We start from the raw sequence: 23,490 nt of genomic DNA, 5'->3' as shown, positions 1-23,490 counted from the left end.
AGTTGCTAGCACAAGTCCAAATTGGTTCTATGAAAATTATAAATGCATATACCCTTTGACCCAGCCATCCTTCTTCTAAGAACTTATCTAGACTTTCACACATGTGAAATCCCTTATGTATAAGGTTATCCTCCACTATATTTTTGTAATAGAAAACACTATTAAATATATATATACACAATGTAGTAGAGTGGAAACAATACACATATTAATAGACTAAATTACTGTAGTGTGTGCAATGAAATAATTATAAGGCTATAAACACTACTGACAAAACCTCACGTGCTGATTTGGCAAGATCTCCAGGATATTTTGATGACAAAAGAATGCTGTAGAATAATCTGTGTAGTATGCTACCATTTGTGTAAAAGATGGAGGGAGTTAAGAAAATATATCCCTATTTGCTGGCATATATTTAATAGAACCCTGGAAAGATATACCAGAAATTATTAAGACTGATGTTTATGTTGAAGGGGAGGACACAGAGGGAGGGAGGCTTTTCATGGAACACAGTTAACTGCTTTTAAAATGTTTCAGCTGTGCAAATACATTACTTATGCAAGACACACCCTCCTTCCTCTCCCATTGCTGTTTGGAGTGTGTCTGGGAACTTTCTACAGGCATTCTTGACCAGGAGTCGGTCTGAAGATAAAGACAAAACAAAGACATGGCCAGAACCTGGATCATCACTGGCTGTAGAATTCACCATCCCTCTCAAGTCTCTAACTTGGAACTTATTATATGGAGATATTTTTCATTATGCAAGCAGTTTTGAGTAGGGGTATCTGTTCCTTGCAGCTGAGGGCACTGTAACTGTGATTGACACTAGTGCGTGAGTTAAACAGGCACCCCCATGGTGAGGGTAAGAACACAAACCATCTTTTCCAGACTTTTTAGGTGCCTTCCTTGGTCCTCCTCCTCTGACTGCTGCGGACACAAACTCCCCTTCTAGTCTCATTGTAAGTACCCATTTGCACTTAATTTGTCTTGTGTTTGCTTACGTCCCCCCTGCCGCCTGACTGAACTCTTTCAGAACAAGCATTACAAAAGGTGAACAAATCCCACCAGGGTGACCTCTCAGCCCACCTCATGCGCCTGTTAACTTCTGGTTCTAATCTCTGCTAATTAAGAAAGTAGGCAGACTATGTACCAAAGTTACTTATCTTTCCATCAAACCACCCTTCAATCAGTGAGGCAGAGACAAAGAGGTATGTTGCCTCAAGTCCCATTTTGTTTTCCTCTTTGTGAGTGCGAAGACTACATTTCCCAGCCTCCCTTGCAGGCAGGTTGGAGCCATGTGACTGGTTACGGCCGATGGGCTATTACATATGAAACTTTCAGGCGGTGGCATGTAAGCGGGTTGTGAGACCCCCACACCCTTTCCCTTCTCCTCTCATAGTGAACATGGAGGTCTCATGTCAAGACAGCACAGCCATAAGATGGGAAAACCCGAATCCCTGTTTGAAGGGAGTTGTCCCAGAGAACCACCAGACTTCGTATGAGGCAGGCAAAAAAATGCCTTCACCTGCTAACCCCCGAGGCTCCCAGGTTTGTTCAGTTAGAGCCCAGCCTATCGCATCCTGACTCAGTCAACCTTCCAATCAAAAGAAATCTGTTGAGTGCCTACTACATACCAAACTCGGCTAGGTGTTTATAACAGATACAGGAAAAACTAAGATTTTCATCCAGTGAGCAAATATTTATTAAGCACTGTGTTAGTTTTTTGGTCTCTGTCCTCAAGGTATTTAAAATTTAGATGGAGAAACAAAATATATACTTGCAAAAAAAATAAATATTAAACCACATGGCTTCCCTAGCTAATCAGATCTCCAACTGACATTCCCTCCAAGCACAATGTTTCTGCTGAATTGATTTTACTTATTTGTGTGACTCTTTAACTCATGTCTGTCTGTCTCACTGTAAAGAGCTCAAATGCAAAAACTAGATTTTTTTTTTTATTGTTTAGGGGTTTTTGCCACCACACCCCCATTACCAGTGTTTGGCACATAATAGGCACTGAGAAGAAAGGTTTCTATTTACCACATTTTTTATTCGTTAACTATTTTTCATTAAGTTATCAGAGAAACAACATTTTTGAATACACTTAATTACCACCTTGGTTCAACTACCCCTGGGCTCACCGAAAGAGACAAAAGCACATCTTTACTGATTTCAGCACATCCTTTACATGTCAGATGACCCAGAAAGTTAGTGTATTTCTGGGCCTAAGTAAAAGGGATAAATAATTACGGCTTATCCGCTGTCTCATGGCTAATGGTGCAGGTGTATATCCCTCAGCGATTTCCTACTCCTGGAAGAGTCGGTTCATGTGTTCATAACTTCAAGCAACATAAAATATAAACTAATAACCTTTTAGGAAATTTCAGAACTGTCAGAAATCATCCTTCTTATAAATCAAACTTTAAATGGAAAGAAAACATTCAGTGATCTAAAACGGTAGAAGGGGAATACTTTTAATGGAATATTCAATGTAAATTTTCCTTTTGCCTCCCTTGGCTGCCAATACAGTGAAACGAAATAGAAATTGGAAGTATCATACTTTTTCTTGGTGCTGCCAAGAAAAAAAAAAAGTATCTGAAATTAAATGTAAGGCTCACACTCTAGAAAATGATAATGAAATGTTCACATTTTCTTATTTTTTTTATTTCAGCAGTTGGTCTGCTTGTTAACATAGCATTCCTGACACATAACCACCATCTCAACCTCTAAATAACTTCCTATTTTCTATAATCCTCAATATAGTTGGTGGTGTGAAGATTAAAGCTTAGCCAATTAGCCACCCACTACAGCCAAGGTAATCACATAATCTTTGAGATGGTCACAGAGCAGTGGAGTATGCAGTGAATTTTTCTCTTTAAAAAGATTTAACTAATTGTGAGACTTGGCAATGCTCAAATATAAAGGGCAGTAGGGTTTTCAATCAGAAGCTGTGTCACTGCTTTATAAGTCAGGGCTTATCTTCTTCGGAGAGACATTGTTACACAGAGACTTCTTTAACAAGTTTCCAAATGCCCTCAATTAGTCAACCATTGCTTATTGAGACCCAAGTCTCACCATCAAGGCTTACTGCTTTAGAATAATGATCAGTAATCCACAAGGTAGAACTCAGATTCCATCACATGACGGCTACACATTCAATTATGGGATTGCCACACTCGTGTCTGTTTAAAGGAAATGCTAATCAAAACTGAAGTTTGACAATGGTCTCCTCTGCTTAATAAGGCCACATATGAGGAGGAAGAAAAAAGAGGAGGGAAGGGAGGGGCAGAAGGACTCCAGAGAATGAGGGATGGGGAAGAGAGGGAGCGAGAGCGCGTGCAGAGGCTTGGGCTGAGAGAAAAGGAAGAGGACGACACAGAGGAAACAGGAGAGGAAGAGGGAAGAGCTCAGGAAGACAGAGCCTCAACAGTTCAGAGTCTTGGCTGGGTCAACTGATCTTGTAGTGTTGCTGTCAGTTATTACGGGGCTTCAAACGACCAACTAGCAGGTGAGCCCCAGTTCTCCAACAGTAAAGGTGTGGCTGGTAGTCTAGCATGAATGACAAGATGTGCCAGAGAGAGCAGGTCTACAACATTTTCAAGTTCTCATAAGGCGTTCTGGCCAATGTGTTTCTGTGGGTTGTGACCTAAAGGAAAGACATAAGCCACCCCCCACCCCCAGTGACAAGGGAACCCACGTTGATATCAAGGACGACAGAAGCCATCAAAAATGCTGGAGGAATCCAGAGATCAAGGAAGCAGACAAAATGTTGGAGGAGCCCAGAACAAGGAATTGACCGACAGGAGGACTGAAATCTTTGTGAGTCACTGGAGACATCAGAGCAACCGACTGGCAGAGGAGAGAATGAGGTGTCTCCGAAGACAGAACTGAAAGGTCCCCGACAAGGTCTCAGGAAAGACTGGGCAGCCTGACAACCAGGAGGCAGGAGGGCAAGGTCAAACTGGGAACCCAAACCCAATTCATGTCTACAGCTGCATTCAGAGCCTCAGAAGGCTAGGTCCAAGCAAGAGAGTTAGCCAGGTATGGGAAGTTGGGGAAGCAAGAGGGGGCCTCAAAGGCTGGGAATTCAGGGTTTAAAAAAAAAAAAAAAAAAAGGCAAAAATAACACTAACATTGGCAGGTGAGTGAAATCAAAGACTGGAAACTGACCTCAAATCTCAGTCTACTTCTAGCAATTTCCTTGACCTTGACCTATGTTTGCACCCGCACTCATACACACACTGTCTGCCTCTATCAAGTTTACAACGCTGCCATCCTCCCTCCCTGAGGGGGCAGGGTTGGGCAGTGCTATCTGAGTGTTCATTTCACAGCCCTTGTAGTAGATTTCCCAGGAATTCTTCTACTTAAGAATTTGAGAATGATTTTACCTAGTATACATCTCCTTACTGGTCAGATTCTCCTGGAATGTCTACAGGACTTCCGCTTTTTTGGACAGTTATGGGCTGAACTGTGTTCACACAAAAACTCAGTGATTGATGTCTTAACCCCTATTACTTCAGAATGTAACAATATTTGGAGATAAGTTCTTCAAAGAGGCAGTTAAAGTGAGGTCAGGAGGGTGGGCCCTAACCCAGTAGGACTGGTATCTTTGTAAGGAAAGGAAATTTGGATACAGACATATACCAGGGAATTGGAGGAGGAGACAGGGAAGACGGCTGCCTACAAGCCAAGGAGAGAGGCCTGCTGTCATGGCCCTCAGAAGGAACCAACTCTGACGGTGACACCTTAATCTTGGACTTCCAGCCTCTGGAATTTTAAGAAAATACGTTTCTGTTGTTTAAGCCACCCGGTCTGTGGTACTTTATTATAGCAGCCCTAACAAACTAATACAGACAGGTATACACAGACTTGGGTCCAGTGAGTCCAAAGCAATCCTAGTCACATTCCAGGCCACCTACCCTTCTCTTTCCTCTTTTTACCTCCATGGCCTACATACTTTCTTCACAGTGAGTGATATCTACTGCCACACTGGTTCCTCACTCTCAACCACACTCCTTGCTGCCTGGAGTGGACCATCGTGGTCTGTTCTATCTATTTTACTTCGAGTCACTCCTCAGAAGTCACGTCTCCTCTACGGGGCTCATGTGTTTTTAAACTCTTCTGGAAGCTTATTCTGAATTACTCTAGACTTCCGTGTCTGAACAAAAAAGGTAAAACAACATACAGTTCCCTCACAGTTTCATCCTGAGAGCATGGAAGCCAGCCTGGCCGGTTACCTTCATTATTTCAAACCCTCAGGACTTAGTTACCCCACTTCACAGTTTCCCCTCAGTCTGGTCTCTATCCCCAGCCACCCCAACTGTTCACCAATCCAGTAAGTACCACCTGCAGGCCGGCCACGTGGAGCAGCCCTAAGTTAAAACACAGGAGCAGTAGGCCTCCATCCCAAACACCTCTGCCACTGGCCTGCCAAATTCCCTAGAATTTTCCCACCGCTTCACTGCCTTTGAGCTCAAGGAGGCTTCAGCTGAAATACCTCTGGGAAGGTGAGTCGCTGCCAGCGTGGATTCCGCTGCCAGAATGAATGTGACTGTTTACCATCGAGACACAGGCAGCAAGCCTGGCATGGAGGAAAGGGACACAGAAGCAGACGTGGGAGGCAAGAACGGCAGGGAGGAGGACCAGGTGCTGAACACAGAAGAAGGCTGGTCACGGAGGCCGGGTCCCCCTCGAGCACTCAGGGCTAGAACAGGAGGGACACCAGGTCTCCGGGAAACACACCAGGTGACATGAGCTCCCTCCCAGCCTGAATAACATCTTGTAGTTGTAAAGCCTTTAGAGTTTACAAAGCTCTTCACATACCAATCACCTCACCTGGTCCAAACAATGAAAAAGACGCAGGACACACCCCCCTCAATTTTCAAGTCGATGATTCTGAAGCCCGGATGACTGACTAGAAAGCAACAGAGCTGAATTCCTGGTCCAGCTCTTCTTACGGTGCAACGAACAGTTAAGAGTTTACACCTGAAGACACACAGATCTAGAGGAAATCCAAACTGAGACGGAGGAGGCTTCGAATCGTGCGCAAGTTACCTGACCCCCTCCAGCCTCCGCTTCTCTCCTGCAAGGCGGGATTTTATAAGGATCTCCTGAGTGCAGGCACCTGTAGCTTAGCACAGTGCCTGGCACGGAGAAGACACGCAGAGGGAAGCTGTTAGCGCTCCTCACTGGGACCCCGTGAGAAAGCAGTGATTCTCACCCCGCCACCTGTCAGAACCCCTGAGGAGCTCCCTCCCCCCCCCCACCACCACCACGTGTTACTGCTACCCAGGCCGCCCGTCAGACTACTCCTTCAGACTCTGCACGCGTATGGTCTGGACACTTGTATTTTTCTTCTCTCTTTTTTAAACTTTTTTTTAGTAAGCCTCATGGGTGATTCTGATGCTGAGTGCCACGATTAACAAGTCATATAAAGCTGTATTTCTCAAGTTGGAAGGGCCATTCAAACCACCGGTGCATCTTGTTAACATGCAGATTCGACTCAGTGGGGCGGGCGTGGGGTCTGAGACTACATTTCTAACACGCACCCAGGTGACGCTGACTCTGCTCAGGAACAAATTGTGCTTTAAAGAGCAAAGAAACAGATTATCACAGGAAAGAAGGGGGGACAAAAAAAAGGGGGTGACAAGTGACAAATTTTGACATTGTGATCTAGGGAAGTCATTCTGGCTTAAACATGAGTTAACCTGAATTTTATGCTAACTGAAACAGCCTGTTTGTGGCCTATCAAACACACATGGTACATCTGCTTTAATTATTAAAGAAAAGGGCACACCAACGAGAAGTAAAGAACATCCATGTTAAAAATAAAGATGAGATGCCCCTTTTCCTGGGATGCCACTGCCGGTCCTCCTTTGATAAGACTCCCTTCCTAGGGGCCGAGGCTATGCCGTACCTGCTGTACGTTTACGTGCTGGTCTGTTTTTTTGAAACCTTGAAGAAATGTATCCCTGACTTGTTTAATGCTCTTTGCTCTGACAAGGTATAAATACTGTGCTGAAAACCCTATACCTCCGGAGCAGTTTCTCAGAGTGATCTGGGAAGCAGGCTTCCGGGTCAGTCCTAAGTTTGGCTCAAGTAAAACTCTTTTCTATTCTTAGTATTGATTGTTTACTGACTATGTTCATCGATACAAGCGAGAGGGGACCAAAAGGCGACCATACCCCCCACAAAGACCTAAGGCCTGAGCTGGCCCTTCACAATCATTAAATGACAATGAGAAGAAGCAGAACTTGACACATGGGAGGCTCTCACCCAACAGTCACCGTCACTAGTCGTCAGAATGGCCAACTCCACGACAGAGGAGGATTTCCTTGCCTTCTCCTCCTCCTCCATGGAACTTGCTCCCCCCACCCCATACCTTTACTTCATTTCTGGACTTCGATGGAAAGGCCTGCCCTGACAGGTGGTACTCCCTCCTCACCTTGGACCCCCTGCTCACCGGGTCTTCTTCCCCAGCCCTGAATCACCACCTTCATCCTCCTGCATCCGCCCGAGAAGAGTCGGGCACCATGAAGAATGGGCCCGTCCACTGGAGGCTTCCGCGTCCGACGCTTCACAAACCCTGCCCAGGACACAGCTCCTCCCTGACTCCTGGCTTTTATTCCTCCACAGAAACAGCTCTAAGATTTCACCTAGCTTCCTGAATTTCATCGTTTCTTTCTACAAACCTTGGATCCCACGCTCCTAGGACCGTCGGGAAGCTGCTTCATCCTCTTCAGCTCCCCTTCGAGCAGTGGTTTTTTTTTTTTTTTTTTTTTCGAGCAGTGGTTTTTAAGCCTGGCTGCAGACCAGAATCACCTGGGGCCCCTCTGTGACTACGCCCCCCATGCCCCTGGATTTAATTGTCAGAGGCTGAGTCTGGGTTTAAAAAAAACAAAAAACAAAAAAAACATCGCCTGTGGGAAGCCGTGTGATTCCTGCCCAGGAACAAGCTGCCGCCCCCACAATGAAGGCATCACCCCTCGTGGGGAAGGCTGGGAGAGGCAGATTTTATCCTGATCCCATTTGTGATGGTTCCCACAATGAGGTTGAGAGAGTTCTGGAGGCCGGGGGGGGGGGGAGGCCAGTTCGAAAGATGTCAGAATTTATACTTCGTTAACCTCAACTGGGAAGGCTGGCCCGCTTCTCTGGGTTCTCCCAACAAAGCCAGGTACAGAGAAGCTGACAACTCTGTAGAGTGTGACTCCCTCTATGGCAAAGAACAGACAAAAGAATCCAATGGCCCCACTCCTCTAATTCCAGAGCCACGGACCGCAGCCTTTAGGATACATTTGTATAACAAGTCAATTTAAAAAAATCATTTTCTGGGACTTCTCTGGTGGCCCGGTGGTTAAGAGTTCATCTTCCAACGGAGGGGGTTGCGGATTCCAACAACCCCTGGTGGGGGAGCTAAGATCCCACATGCCCCATGGCCAAAAAAGCAAAACATAAAACAGAAGCAATATTGTAACAAATGCAATAAAGACTTTAAAAATGGTCCACATATCAAAAAAACTTAAAAAAATCATTTTCCCACACAGATAAGAACGTGAATTTCAGAGTTTAAAAGGCAGTTAACATAGCAGAAAGCTCAACCTAAAGAATGAAAAGGCATTTTCTGACTTTGTATTCTACCCAAATAGCCTTCCTCCAAGATGGGATTCAGCTGAACATACCTGGTTTTACTAAATCTAGAAATTCAATAAAAACTACGTTGAACAGAAAATAACAAACACTACAAATGAATAGACTGTACGTTACTGGTTAAAGAAATTAAGCCATTCAGGAAATAGCTGTAATCACTGCAAATAAATTTCACCCACCACATAATCCCTGTAAAGGAAAACATCGTACCTGATGAGATCTGGTTCTGCACCCTCGTTCTTAAAGGATGCCAGAAGTAGTCTCTCTCGAGTTACAAGATCATCCAAAAGGTTCTGTCTTCGGTCTCCTTCGAGCTGTGTTCTGCAGGAATTTCGTTAAGGTCCAAGAGCAGGTGAATTACCTCATTTGACCTATTGTGTTATTAAGTGAGCTTCTCCAAGTTAGCAGGGACTGTTACAGACTCTGATCAACCCTAGCTGGAAGAGGCCTGAACCAGCCTCCTCTTCCTGCTCTAACCTCAGACGTCACTGATCCTTCTAGTAAAGGACCTGGACAGAACGACTGCAGAGGGACTTAGAAACACTGACATAGATCTGCCACATGAGACCCCTCATTGAGAAATACAGTTGGTAAACACGATTTTCCTCCCAGCGGCCAACCTTGAAATGTCCTTCCTCTCAACAGGGCAATGTGACTCAGGGAGTCCTTAGGTTCTGAGTTGTAGGTCACAGTGGTCAAGGGTTTTTCCTAGACATTCATACCCTAAGATACTCTGTTAAAAAAGGAAAAAGGGAAAAAAAAAGTTTTTTATGTTGCCCTCTTTCTTCCATGCTAATTAACACCTATTAACACACCTGGAATATATATTGTGTAAAGGGCTACTTTATGCAATAGGTTTGCTCTAAAAAGCTATTAACCATCAGCTCATTAAATCCACTGCAGGATCTTTAATTCTAAACAAAATTACAAAGAAATAATCATATTTTAATGTGAATCCAGCATGCATGCTACCCTGGGAGTCCAAAGGCCTGCGAGTCCTATTTTGATCATTCTCTCTGACCTTGAACCACTTGCTTCGCCTTTTTGGACCTGTATTCTTTACGGGGCGCCCAGATCATCTCTCACGCCTTTTCCGGCACAATTCATGGCCACAGTTTTCCTGGTTCCAGTAAAAGAGGGAGACTACTGCTTTGGATTTCTGGATTTATAGATACTTTTCCTTTCAAGAGGGATATTAAACCCTGCATTTAGGCCCCAAAAGTTTGAGAACTTGGCAGAATCAAGTGGTTTCCCTGGGTGGGAAAACCACGGCCCAGTGAATCTACTTCTGTTGATAATTTTGAATAGAAAGAGCTGGCTGGCTAGCAAAAAAAGCAAATAAACCCATCAAAAATGTTCCCCAGTAACAGATACTACCTAGAAAAATCATAGATCCCCCTCCCTCCGCCACCCCAAACCAATGTAACTAAGCAGTGTTCGTGACTTTGGATATTTAAAGAATAATAAGGGACACATTCTCCCAACATTCCAGAATACCACACTTTCCTGAGAAAAACGACTACCATCGTTTTTCCGTTTCCTACCTGACTACCGTCTCTCAGAATCCATCTTGGAAACTGTGAAGTAGCGACTGTAACTAAGAAACAGTGAGCTTAAGTCTTTCCTCTGTACTAATAAAAGGGCCAAATATTAGCCTTCTGATCAATGCAACACCAAGAATAAATATCAGTGTTTCAAATCAGTGGTAAATTGTCAGTAAAGCAGAAGGCTCTTCTGTTTTCTAAAAAAAAAAAAAAAAAGCTCCTGGGGGAGGGGGTGGGGGGAAGAAGAGACAGAAGCTATGACATGAATTATACAGGACAGAATGGGAATTTTAATCATGGAAACTATTAATTATATCACAATGCTGATTAGCCTTGTCTTCTGCTCTACACCCAACCTACTCTGGCAACCTTTGGCTTTATCGGGATTTCAGTTACCCAGCCATGCAAGCGAGCACAAGCTGAAGGATAATCCAGTATTACAATTAAGTACAGATCTGACTGGCTGAGGGGTTTAAACATAAAAAGTAAAATTACAAAAGTATCATTAGAAGATCACTTTGGAGAACTTTCTAATAATCTTAGAATAAGAAAAATCTCTCTAGTCAAGATTGAAAGCCCCGAGGCCATGAAGGAAATGATAAATTTGACTGTATAAAAACTGTAAATATCTGCAAAACAAAATTACAAGTAACAAATTAATAGTGGCAAATTTTAAAACAGCAAAGGATCTAACAGGGCATAGAAAAAAGAAACAATAATAATGCTAATCAAATGAAAAACACATGCAGTTTTACAAGGGTGAGTCAACAATTATCTGCACTCCAGTTATATTAAAACTTCTATAAATTCTACAGCCGGAGTGCGGGCAATTTTTGATGCACCCGCGTACATTAGCAAAAGAAATGCAAATTGAAACATGCTATCCCTTCACCCATCAGATAGGAAACTATAACAGGGCGGTTTTGGAAAGGGCCAAGGAACTCTCAGACATCCTTGGTGGGAATGGAAACAGTTTCAACCAATTGCCAGATTGCCATCTATATACCTAAGAAAATTTAAAAGGCACATTCTTTCAACAGGAATTTCTCCTACAGATATTTTCACACATCTATTCAAAGATGTATGAACAAAGATGTTCACTGCAGCATTATTTATAATAGTCAAACACTGGAACATTCTAAGGTCCATCAGTACGGAACTAGCACACCTCTACAATGGTATGTTCTGCAGCCCCCAAAAAGAGAGAGAGAGAGAAGAGGAAAGCTCCTTATGTATGATGAAAGTGATAATTAACATTTCTGAGCACTTACTAAGTGCTACATAAATTATTTGATATGGAATAATCTCCAAAACACAGTGTTAAACCAAACAAAAAGCAGCAGCAAAGATCTAAACAGTGAATAGTATGCTCCCACTGCATGCATTAAAAAAAAATCAGAGAAACATATACGTTTATACACTTAAAATTTATGGAAGGATACACAAAGAGCTGCCTCTAAGGAAAGGGAACTGGGGATCAGGGTGTAAGGGACACTCACTTTCCATCCAATATTGTTTTGGACTGTTTGACTCTATCAAATGCTAATTAACAAAAAATTTCAGAACTAAACGTATAACAGGACCCCTCTGTAGTCAAGAGCATTTTATATTCACATGTGTGTGTATCTGTTCATGCCTAGAAAAGCCTGTGATGACAGGTACCAACCACCAACACGTTAACTATGAAAGAGCTGGAATAGGATGGGGATGGGGAAGAGAGAGAAGAGTCATTGGTAAAAACAATAAGAAAGATACAGGTGGAAAGCACTTTTTTTTTTTTTTTTTTTTTTTTTTTTAGACACAGCAGGCTTCTTCCTCAAAACACTGTGTGTCCCCAGGAAAGCACTTTTTATAATAAAAACAATAAAGGCAAGTTTTAAAATTTAGCAGACACTAGATGTAAACGAGTTAAGAATAAACTAACAAAGAACATCAATTTTAACAGCAGTAAAACATGGTGATTTTGTTTTGAAGATTAGTAAGTGAAGAACAGAATGACAGACAGCTGATGGTAGGAGAGGCAAATCCAATTCTCTTGTTCTCCTGACCAGGAAACCAGGGCCCCATATGGCTGGTATCGGCAATGATGGGTTAGAGAGAGCCCAGGTCTTTCCGCTCTAGGTTAGGGCTTTCCCACCGCTAAACGTTCCCGGGGCTTCTCCACCCTGAGGCCCCTGGTACTGCTCACTTAACTTTGCCACTTCTTAGCATCCTGTTAATAACAATACTGGTGATATTAATTCAGAATATTCCCAGAGACTCCCTGTAAATCTGGGACAACTGGAAAACTAACCAATTAGGTACACTCACTCTACCTCTGTTTTTATTTTAATCTATTGAGAAAACAGAGCATAAAGAGATGAGGTGTGGGGGGTGGGGAGAGGGGGTTGAAGAGAATAGATGCACAGTCCTTCTGTATAGCACACTTACTGAACAATGGTTATTAACGAGCAGTCAAAGAATCATCTAGGCAGTGGTGACACAGCATGGATGTGGACTCATGGTAGCTGGGGGAAGCGAGCACAGGGTAAGGAAGGACAAGTAGAAAGCAGGGCACACAGTCAGTGGCCAGTGCTGGGACCTCTTCTTTCACCAACGTGGAAGAAGATCAGAGAACAGACAAATGATGGAACGGAAGGTCTAGCTACCACAGTACTTTGTCATCGGCTGGGCTGATTTTACATGTAATTATAACCAGGTCATGGCAACTCAAGGTTGCAAATGAAATTGGGTCCTGATTTCGTATCACCAATACCCATGACCAATGTGCTTCAGCCCAGCTTCTCTGCTATAACCTGGGAAGCACTTCGAACCTGCAATAGAGTGGGGTGAAGATGGTGCTGGACCCAGGGGCCGCCCCACCCCCACTCTAGCTCCTAGCGTATCTCCTTATTTGGTAGAAGGCTTAAGAATTTAAGCAAATCTTATGTGCAAATTAATTGCTCTGGAGAAGTATAATTACTTCCCAGTGCCACAAGAAGAACTGTGCTGAGACAGTTTAAGGTCCCAGAGGCCAGAAGCTTTTTCTGGCTCACGGAGCACTTCAACCCTTTCATTTTATTTAACTTATTTATTTATTTATTTATTTATGAACTCTACTGAATATCTATTATGTACCAGGCCAGGTCCTTACCTTCCTCAAAGCACTGATCACATTTTGCAAGTGGTATCTTAATCCTATCACTGTCTGTGTGCTCTGATGTACCCTCAGTATGTGATTATAAACTCCATAAAAGGACTACCTGTGAATTCTCCATGACCGCTGTTAATTTTAACTGATAAAATAGTAAGTAGCAGCTAATCCTCAAGGAGGGCTTACTCTGTGGGAAGCACCCTCTAGGCATATAATTTAATCCTCCCAACAATCCTATAAGCCCGGTGTACTTTGATTATCCCTATTTCACAAATGAGAAAACAAGGCACGAAGAAGTTAAGTAACTTGCCCACAAAGGGCTGATAACCATCTTTTATTCAACACCTATGATTATGGGGGGCTGGTCCTGTGAGTTGATTTAAATATATTTTCTTCAACTTTCACAACAACCTGCAAAGCAAGTATGACTGTTCCTACTCTACAGATAATGAAACTAAGGTCAAGAAAGGCTACATGGCTCTCTGGCCCTGGGCAAGTGGTAGAACTGGTCTTCCATCTCAGTTCTGTCTGGCTCCAATGCCAGTGTAGTTCCCAGTATTCCAATGGCACCCCAACTTTTGGATTTCATGGAGCAGAAATATTTCAAACAAACTGCAGGGGTAGTGAGGGGGATTTATATAGACCAATTATACATTTCGCCATCTATGGACACTCCAAAAACCACAACAGACGAAACTCATCTACTTTTACTGTCACGGTGAAAAAGCAAGGAGAACCATGTAAACAGCCTGTAAGTCAGAAAATCTCTACCAAAATAAAAATTATCTTGTCCCTATTTTTCTCACAATAGCAGACACCAGTGAAAACTGTCATGGCCAGGGGCAGTGTTTTAGAACCACTTCACCTCCACCGGGGCCCCAAGGGGCTATCCCTAAAATCTATCCAGTGAGCCTCTCCACACCTACGTGTACCCGGGTTTGTTACACGGTGATCGGGGCATCTATCCTGCCATCTACCTATCTGTCTACCCATCTTTTCCCCCCAAAATGCAAAGTAGAGCAGAGTTATTTACAGATTTTAAAAACTTATTTCTGGTCCAGTGGTTAGGACTCAGTGCTTTCACTGCCGGGGGCCTGGGTTCGATCCCTGGTCAGGGAACTAAGATCCCACAAGCCCCGTGGCAAGGCCAGAAAATAATAATAACTATTATTATTTCTACAGAACTTCTCCCAAGAGACTACAATACCTTTGATACTGCACCCCTCTGTAAAGTGATTTTTTTAAAAATTCTTTTTAAAGTACTAAAAGTGCTGCCTTTGAGAAATCCAACAAGACAAGCTTCATGTAAATAAAGCTAATTCTAAAAATAATTTTAGTACTACCAGAAATTTCCTACACAGCCTCCTGTAAAGACACCGTTTCTCAACTGGTGAGGCCATTATAAGCCCCATCCCCAAGAAGCACTGTGACTAGAAGTTAATGTTTTCCAGCAATTTTCAACTCTCTGGCTGCAGGATTTTGGATTATGTATTGTAAGCTAACTGATTCGAAAGCACGCCACTCTCATTTTAATTTCACATTTATTCTTGCCAGAGAAAAAATACTTTTTCAGGAAAGAGCAGTAACATCTCATGCCTAACCTCCTGGAATTTAACTGTTTGGACAGCATTTTCATAGGACTTATCTTTCTGGCAATTCCTAGTGTTCTCTGGAAAGCTTTGTGAATGCAGAAAGGCATAAATTTATTAAGTAAGGTACCATAAACTCTCAACTACCCAACACAGTAAGGAAATGTGGTTTTCAAATATTCACATTAAAAAAGTCACCCAACATTAATTACGCCTCAAGAAAAAGGATTAAAAAGTCACTCTTTTGGCGATTTATGGACAAGAATTTTTCTAAGAATTACAACATCATAAAGTATAGCTAATAAACCACAGTGAAGACTGTTTAATCTTTCTGATGATTAAGAACGGTCTTGAGGATTTGCATTATAAACAAGATTTGTCTTGGCATTACAGCAACATGCCAAGTAATAGGGAATTCTAGTTGAAGACGGGCCACGTGACAGAGGACTGTATTCTATCACTAAACTAGAATTCAGTTTTTAAACAACTGGCTTTGGGTCCAGACAGCCCTGCACTGGAATCCTAGCTTTCCACTTCTCAGCAGTGGGGTCCGGGCAAGTTTCTTAAGCTCTTAAAGATTCTCCTCCTCGGTGTGAAAAAATTCCTCTGCTGGAATGCTGTCCTTTCTTTCTAACTCCATCAGTGACTTGAGGTGCAAGTTTGACTTGGCCTCAATACCTTTTTTGTAAAGAAGGGAAAGAACCATCCAGTTTCATAATATGAGGCCTGACAGATTGCTCTCTGGTACATCTTAAATCTGGATGATAACAGCCATAGATTTATCTTAAATGTTTGGGAAGAGGAAGGTCAGGGAAAGGGAAGATATGAGGAAGAAGAGAGGAATGAAATAGAGGCCTTCGTAACAGAGAAGCTACCTCCTTCTTTCCCTTCTAGCTAAGAAATGGTCTTGCTGAAAATACAGAGGTTTATGAGCGCCCCCGTGGGGTGGATTATCGGAATTCCATCCCTACTTTTGGTGGCAGTTCCAGTAGAAATAGACCCAATTATTTGAAAAAAATAAATAAACAGAATTTTTAAAAAAGCTGTTACATTCCAGTTGAGTTTCTGATTTCTCCTGGGAAATTCTAAATTATTCACATGACGGTCCTTAAGTATTTTCATGATGTATTTTAATACCTGTTCGGTGTTTTTAAATGCCTGGTGCTTAATTCAGCAAATTCTGAAATCACCACAAAACCAGAATCTATGAGATTTCAAAGTATGGTCAGACTGCAAGCATTCAGAAGAACAAAGTCAATTATTACTGTAGCATGCTAGGTACACCCTATAATTAATAACTAGCAGGCATTATTAACAGAAAAAAGCAAAAGTTATTAATTTATATCTTCTTACCCTATGGGTTTAGCATATAAACATAAGATTAATAATCAGTTATCTGTTAGCAAATACAGCTGCTAATATTACATCAGGAAACAATGTGTAGCTGCATTTCTAACACCTGTGACTTAGGTAGTACTAAAAGGAGTCTGCATACTGTGATCCCATGTACAGACCTCCAGTACTTAGTACTGAAAGTGGAGAAAAAACCTCTGCCAGCTTGAGGTCTACATACTAAGACTTGTGGATGTGGATAAAATAAAAACTCCTTATGTGATACCCTGACTGTGCAGGAACAAATGATACCAGATGGAGGGTAGATTTACAGACTAAACACATCAGAACACTCCAAATGTGTTAAAAACAAGGCCCCAGTTGTCTGCTGAAGTTAAACTTTTATTGAAAACCTTGGTGGGTTAATAACTGAATATTGGAAATCATGCAACTCTCTAAACCAACCTCCCTGGTGACATACGGGGTGATACTGGGAGAAAAATATTTTTTAAAACATCTTCTTACTGTTTTATCTAAAAAGCTATATTCCTACATTTTCCCCATGTTTAAAATCGGGCAATAACAACCATTTCCTGAGATACAAAAGTTTGGTACTACAAACTATGGACAATGGAAAGCGGTGGTAAGAGAGGACCAATTTGAGGTCAGTTTTAAACTCGGATTTAAAGGATTTGTTTATGTAACAGGTCACATGTATTTTCCTAAACTGATCAGGTTATGAATTTCTGGGAAAAAAAAGGAAAGAAAGAAAATATTTGGGGGAATTCTCTGGCGGTCCAGTGGTTAGGACTCCTGTGCTTTCACTGCCGGGGCCCAGGTTTGATCCCTGGTCGGGGAACTAAGATTCCACAAGTTGCCACACAGCACGGCCAAAAAAGGGAAAGAAAATATTTTAATTCTTGACGCTGTTGGTGGGAGGCTGAGGTGATGGTATAACTTGCTTCATGCAAGCACCTCCCTCCCCCCTTCTCAAAACTCCCAAACCAGGGGTAGTGTCTGGACTTCTAGAACAATAAAGCAAAGCAGTCCCATCTCAATAATCTACATAACTGGGTGGGCGGGGGGAGGAATGCACAGTTTCTACTGGTACTGGCGTCTCGGAAAAGAGAACGAATCGTTCAAAACTCTGGGAGCTGCAGGAGCAGAATCACAGCTCAGGGGTGTCAGGGAAGCTCTCCTGCTGGACCACCTTCCCGGCAGTCTAGACAGGTAGCAACGGGGTAAACACAGCACTGACAGAGAGCACGAGCTTCCTGTACTGTCAAGGTTACACCCGACGAAGTTAATTCCTGCCCTGTGTCTTGCTTCGCCAGCATTTTCACTGTAAAACATGTAACAGACACTTAAAATAGAAATCGAGATTATAGGCAATATTTTGGAAACCGGGTCTTCCTCAAGCTGTGGAAAAATCTGGGTGGCCCAGATTCCTTCCTTTCTTAAAATAAGACTGCTTGTCCTTCCATCTAGCGAGAGGTGGAAATGTTTACATGGATACATCTGATGTGTTGACACAGCTCTTAGCAGTAAGTCCTTCAAAAGGGCGATCTTTTCCTTCAGTTTCTGCAACAAAGCTCTGATTGTCACGGTAAGCTGAAAAGAAAAGAACACAGCCTAAGTATGCTGGTCCAGAGGTGTGGGGTCTCCCCAAAATATCATGTACACCCTGCTTTACAAACTATGATTCAATCAAGGAAGGGCTGGAAGAGACGCCAAGCCTCCCAACGACAACCGTGGGGTCGTCCGGGATCTTAAGGGTCACCCGGGCCAGCCACCCACCTAACGCTCATGCCCAGCTCTGTGGCCGGGCCAGGTGGTGAGCCGGTCCACACTGAAGCCTGATGCTGGCTGCAGACTGTCTCTTTGCTCTCACAATTAGCTGAATTCTGTCCCTCCCCTCAGATCCTATCTGTCTACCTCGGAGCCGTGCAGGAAATTGCACGTCCCCAGTCTGTACACTGGCAAAAACCCCACGGGTCCCTCAACCAAGCTGCAAAGGACAAGACGTCAAGTCCCACTGCCATCCCAGACAGTCTTCCCCAAACACACTGGGATGCTTACAACCCATTCAAAGTTTTACAGCAGTGTGTCCTTTTATACAAGAGGAATGTTGACCACATCAGACTCTTTTTCCAGGAGTGTGTGAATTTTCTCCAATTTACAAACCCAGAGTAAAGTTTTGTTGGCGACTCTAAGTGCTGACTTAAAGGATGGTGGGGAGGTGGGGAGAAAGCCTCTTGGGATTTTAAAAATATGAAAAATAAAATCGCCCACGTAAAGTAAACATAGTCAACCACGGATGTAATCAGAGATGAGTTTCAAAAGACAGACTCTCACAAGCTTCATTTGCTACCTTGTTAAAAGAAGCAATCCTACCACTGCAGTGGAAGCAGGGGCTCTCTCCTTAGGTTAGCAGGGTCACGTGAGGAAAATACGGCGGAACAGCAGAGGTTGGCCAAGGGCTATGCACATCAAGCAACCCTCAAAGTTAGCAGCAGCCAAGAAAAATCTCACCTTAACTATTCTAATACCGCTGGGAACCATGGAAAAACCACCCACAGTGTTTATGGGGGGAAACACCAAGGAAAGCAGATCGCTCCCCATTCAAGAAGTAAAGAGCAAAACAAACAAACAAAAGAACAACAAACATACACATACACACCAGTTCTAAGAAGAATCTACAAAATTAAAGATCAAAAGCACTCAACAGATGAAAGAGTATGTAGCCAATAACAAGTATGACTAGGGACTTCCCTGGCGGTCCACTGGTTGAGACGCCACGCTTCCAACACAAGGGGCGCGGGTTCGATCCCTGGTCAGAGAACTAAGATCTCTCACACGCCACGTGGTGTGGCCAAAAAACAAAACAAAAAAAAAAGGGATGACTGAAATCTAAATTTGTTAATATAGAAAGATATCCTTCATAATTTATTAAAAGAAAAAGAAATCAAGTCCTAAAATGAAATGTTACCCACATAGAGAAAAAAAAAACCCAGGAACTAAAGACATCAAAATGTCAAGGGTGGTTATCTCCAAGTAGTGGGATTTCTTAATATTTTATAAGAAAACTATTACTTTCATAATCAGAAGAAACCTTTCATTGTGATAATTTAATAAAAGCTTTCCAAAGCACAGAAAAGGATGGAAAGCCTAATTCATATTTTTAAGCTAACACAACCCTGGTAACAGGCACTGACAGAGATAATAGAAAAAAGGAAACTACTCACCAGTCTCCCTTAAGGATTATAAATGTAAGTCTTTTAAAAATATTAACAAAGAAAATTCAGGATTACATTAAAAATGACAATATACCATCACCAAGTAGAATTTATCGGAGTAATTTAAGAGTAGTTTGATGTTAGAAAATCTAATAATAAAGCTAATAATGTTAATTGTCTTAAATAGACTAAACATGATTAATGCAGAATGGGAGAAATTAATTAAAAACAAAACAAAAAGAAAGAAAACTAAAAATGAATCAGTACTGCCTTAACTGCAATATTATTCAACTTTGGTCTAGAAGTTCTAACCAACACAATAAGACAAGTTTAAGAAGTACATGAGGGCTAGAAAGAAGGAAATGAAATTATCAGTATTCACAGATTAATAACAGTCTGCTTGGGAAAGTTAAAAGGATCAGCTAAAAGATGGCTAGAAACACGTAGAGAATTCAGGATGGTGATCAATCACAAAATGAAAAACTCCAGGGCATTCCTACACTCAAGTAATAGCTAGGGAGAACTTTTTCAAATTATTTTTAAACATCATTAACAGTATCGATAAAATCTAAAAAATATCTAGCACAGTGCCTGGCATATAATAACTGCAGGAAATACTACTGATGAACTGAGTTAAAGGAAACACTCAATACTGCAAAAATGTAAATGCTCCCCAACTTAATCTGTAAATATACTACATATCTATCCAAAATCCCATTTGGAGTCCTTTTATTGGAGAGGAGGTGGTAACTGAGGCACAGCACAAGATTCTTTTTAATAAAGCTACGCAAAATTGCTCTAAAAGGAGGATAAATAAAGGGAAATATAGAAAGATCATGGATATGTGTAACAAAGGAGGCCTTAAACAATCAGATAGTAAATCTTTACAAAAAACTACAAAAGTATGATGCTGGCATTTACCAATGGCTTCATTAGTGCAAAAGAACAGAAGGTCCAGAAACGGTGCAGTTGTGTAAACACTCAGTGAATGAAATATGGAATATTTCATTTTTGGGGGGGGATTAATAATTTAGCAAATGGGAAAAAATTAGATGCCTACAATACAGAAAATAAATTTCAAATATTATAAAGACTGGGGGGTTTTTTAAAAGATGAAAAGAGGAGAAAAGCTTAAAGAAAATTTAGATAATTAGGCAAAGTCTTTCTATTGATCCCTGGGTGTGAAAGGCCTTTCTAAGCATTATCTCCCCTTCTCCTAGAAGAAACAGCCACAAATAAAAATACTAATAATTTCAAATAAAATTTAAAAACAAGTATATATTTTCTTAAAATGTCATTTATAAAATCAAAATCCAAATTAATAGAGAGAATATCTGCACCAAATATGCCAGATTAAATCTTAATCAAAGCTTAGTTAACGTATACACAAGGTGGGACTTCCCTGGTGGCGTAATGGTTAAGAATCTGCCTGCCAAGGCAGGGGACATGGGTTCGAGCCCTGGTCCAGGAAGATCCCACACGCCATGGAGCAACCAAGCCCGTGCGACACAACTACTAAGCCTGTGCTCGAGAGCCCACGAACCACAACTACTGAGCCCATGTGCCAGAACTACTGAAGCCTGTATGTCTAGAGCCCATGCTCCACAATAAGAGAAGCCACTGCACTGAGAAGCCTGCCAACCACAATGAAGAGCAGCCCCTGCTCGCCACAACTAGAGAAAGCCCGCGCGCAGCAACGAAGACCCACTGCAGACAATAATAACAATAAATAAATAAATAATCAAATAAAAATTTTAAAACATATATATAAGTAACACTTGGAAATTAAGAAATAATAAGCTAGGTTAAGGACATGTATATAACAGGCAACTCATAAAGGGAAAAATATAAACATCCAATAAATATATGAAAAGATGTTCAATGGCATAAGTGATTTTAAAAATGCATATTAAACTATTGTATACTTTCACCTAACAGAGAAAGATTTTTTAAAGGTAACCAGAATTGGTGTAGAAATGTGACTCTGAGACATTTTCAAAATGCTTAAAATTTTATACAACTGAAATTCAGAAAGCCTACATTGGGGAATTTATTCTAACCTGGGCAATAATTCAGCCACAATGAAAACTCATTTTTATAATTAGAAATAATCTAACGGTTTATCATCAGAAGATGCTACTGGTTAAAAGGATCAGGGGTCTAAATATAAAAAATGAAACCATACATTTGCTAGAAGAAAACAGGAATAAATTCCTTGAAGACCTGCAACTAGCAAAAGCTATAGGTGAAAATGCAGAAGCAATTAAAAGTTGATAGTCAACTTCATTAAAAAAAAAACTAAAACTTTAACATGATAGAAGCTACCATAAGCAAAGTCAAGCAACAAATGATAAAGGAAATAATTACAATATATCACAAAGAGCTGATCTCCCTAATATATAAGGAGTTCTTAAATATTAAAAAGACCAACAATCCAAGAGAAAAAAATGGGAAAAAGACAAGAAGTTAGTGTACAGGAAAAAAAAATCAAACACAGTCCTGAGGAATGTGAAAACATACTTAATTTGAGTCATAATATGAAAAATGCTAATTTAAAACTACACTGGAAGGTAAGGGGGATTAAGAGGTACAAGCTTCCAGTTATAAAGTAAGTCACGGAGATGTAATGTACAGCACTGGGAATACAGTTAATAATATTGTAATAACTTCAGATGGTAACTAACTAGACTTATCTGATGATCATTTTGTAATGTACAAAAATACCAAATCACTATGTTGTATACCTGAAACTAATATAATACTGCAAGTCAATTATGCTTCAATTAAAAAAACAAATGAAGTAAAACTACACTAAAATATTTTCTCTCACTTATCAGGTTGGCAAGAATTTAGAAGATTGACAACGCCCTCTGCTGGCCAGGCTGTGATGCCAATGACAACAACCCCTATGGAGGGGAATTTGGCAACAGGTTAAAAAAAAAGTCACATATGTCTTGGTTCTGAGAATTCACCTTTAAAAGAACCTCCGCAAATACAAAAAAAAAAAAAAAAATCACAAAGCTATTTATTGCAGCATTATTCATAAGAGCAAAAGAGTGGAAACAATCTAAATGTCCATTCTCAGGAGACAGGTTAACAAAGCAGAACACACAACAGAACACTATACAGCCCTAAGAAGAACCAAGAAGATCTCAGTGAATTAACATCTCTATGATATATTATCAAGTGAAAAGAGCAAGATACAAAAGAGTAACTTCTGTGTTAAAGGAAGAGAAATGAGAATACACACACACACACACATATACACCTGAATGCTTATTTCTACAAGAAATAACACAGGAAGAATAAATGAGAAATTAATTTTTTAAAAAAAGGTTACCTCTAAGAAGTAGGTGAAGAAGGTATGAAAAAGAGTGGGATGGGGACAAGACTTTAAGTGTACATTTGTGTATAATATTGACTTTTGAACTATGCAAATATTCTACATATTTAAAATTAAATCAGCAAAGGTAGGGAAGAAAGCAAAGCCTGAAAAATGAACATCAACAGATACAAAGCAGAGCATAAGACAGAAAAAAAGAATGAATTCTAATAGCTTTAGAACAGAATAACCTGAGTATCCTTAGTGGGATACTCTAAACTTAAAAAAATAATAATAAAGACACAAACTCAAGCTTTACTTAGTGTTTGTAGTGGCTCTTGTGTAATGATTCTGAAACTATTTTCTATAAATTCTAAGAGAGACCAAATGAGCAAAAACATATCAATGCTTTTGGAAACCTGGGTTCTCACTGTGGGAGAAGGAAAATACTAATTTGGAACAGGGAAGTTACAAAGAAACCTGTGATGTTGGATCAGAACCAAAGGTATGGGCATGGACTCACGATTTTCTAAAAAACATATTTCCTCACCAAATCCCACTGTTTTTTTACAGCCCACAAGCGAAGGATGATTTTTTTACATTTTTACATGTAAAATGTAAAAAAACAAAAAAGACTATTATCCTTTTGTCAAGAATGGGAACTCAAAGAGGTGAAAACTTGGCCTCT

The 23,490-nt window shown here is 41.1% G+C and overlaps 1 protein-coding gene across 4 annotated transcripts in view; it reads right to left on the bottom strand.

The window, feature by feature from the left end:
• STX8 (syntaxin 8) overlaps nucleotides 1-23,490 on the bottom strand; it is a 225,202-nt gene that overhangs the window by 196,097 nt on the left and 5,615 nt on the right. For all 4 annotated transcript variants that reach the window (XM_057715653.1, XM_057715655.1, XM_057715656.1 and 1 more), the window contains exons 3-4: nucleotides 17,761-17,855; nucleotides 8,857-8,967 (exon numbers count right to left, since the gene is read on the bottom strand). In XM_057715653.1, coding sequence (XP_057571636.1) covers nucleotides 8,857-8,967; nucleotides 17,761-17,855 — 206 coding nt within the window. The remainder of the gene's footprint in view (nucleotides 1-8,856; nucleotides 8,968-17,760; nucleotides 17,856-23,490) is intronic.

This window comes from Hippopotamus amphibius, chromosome 17 (genome assembly GCF_030028045.1).
Source record: "Hippopotamus amphibius kiboko isolate mHipAmp2 chromosome 17, mHipAmp2.hap2, whole genome shotgun sequence".
Lineage (NCBI taxonomy): Eukaryota > Metazoa > Chordata > Mammalia > Artiodactyla > Hippopotamidae > Hippopotamus > Hippopotamus amphibius.
The sequence above is the reverse complement of the archived record's forward strand: the minus strand, read 5'-3'. Positions and strand labels throughout refer to the sequence as shown.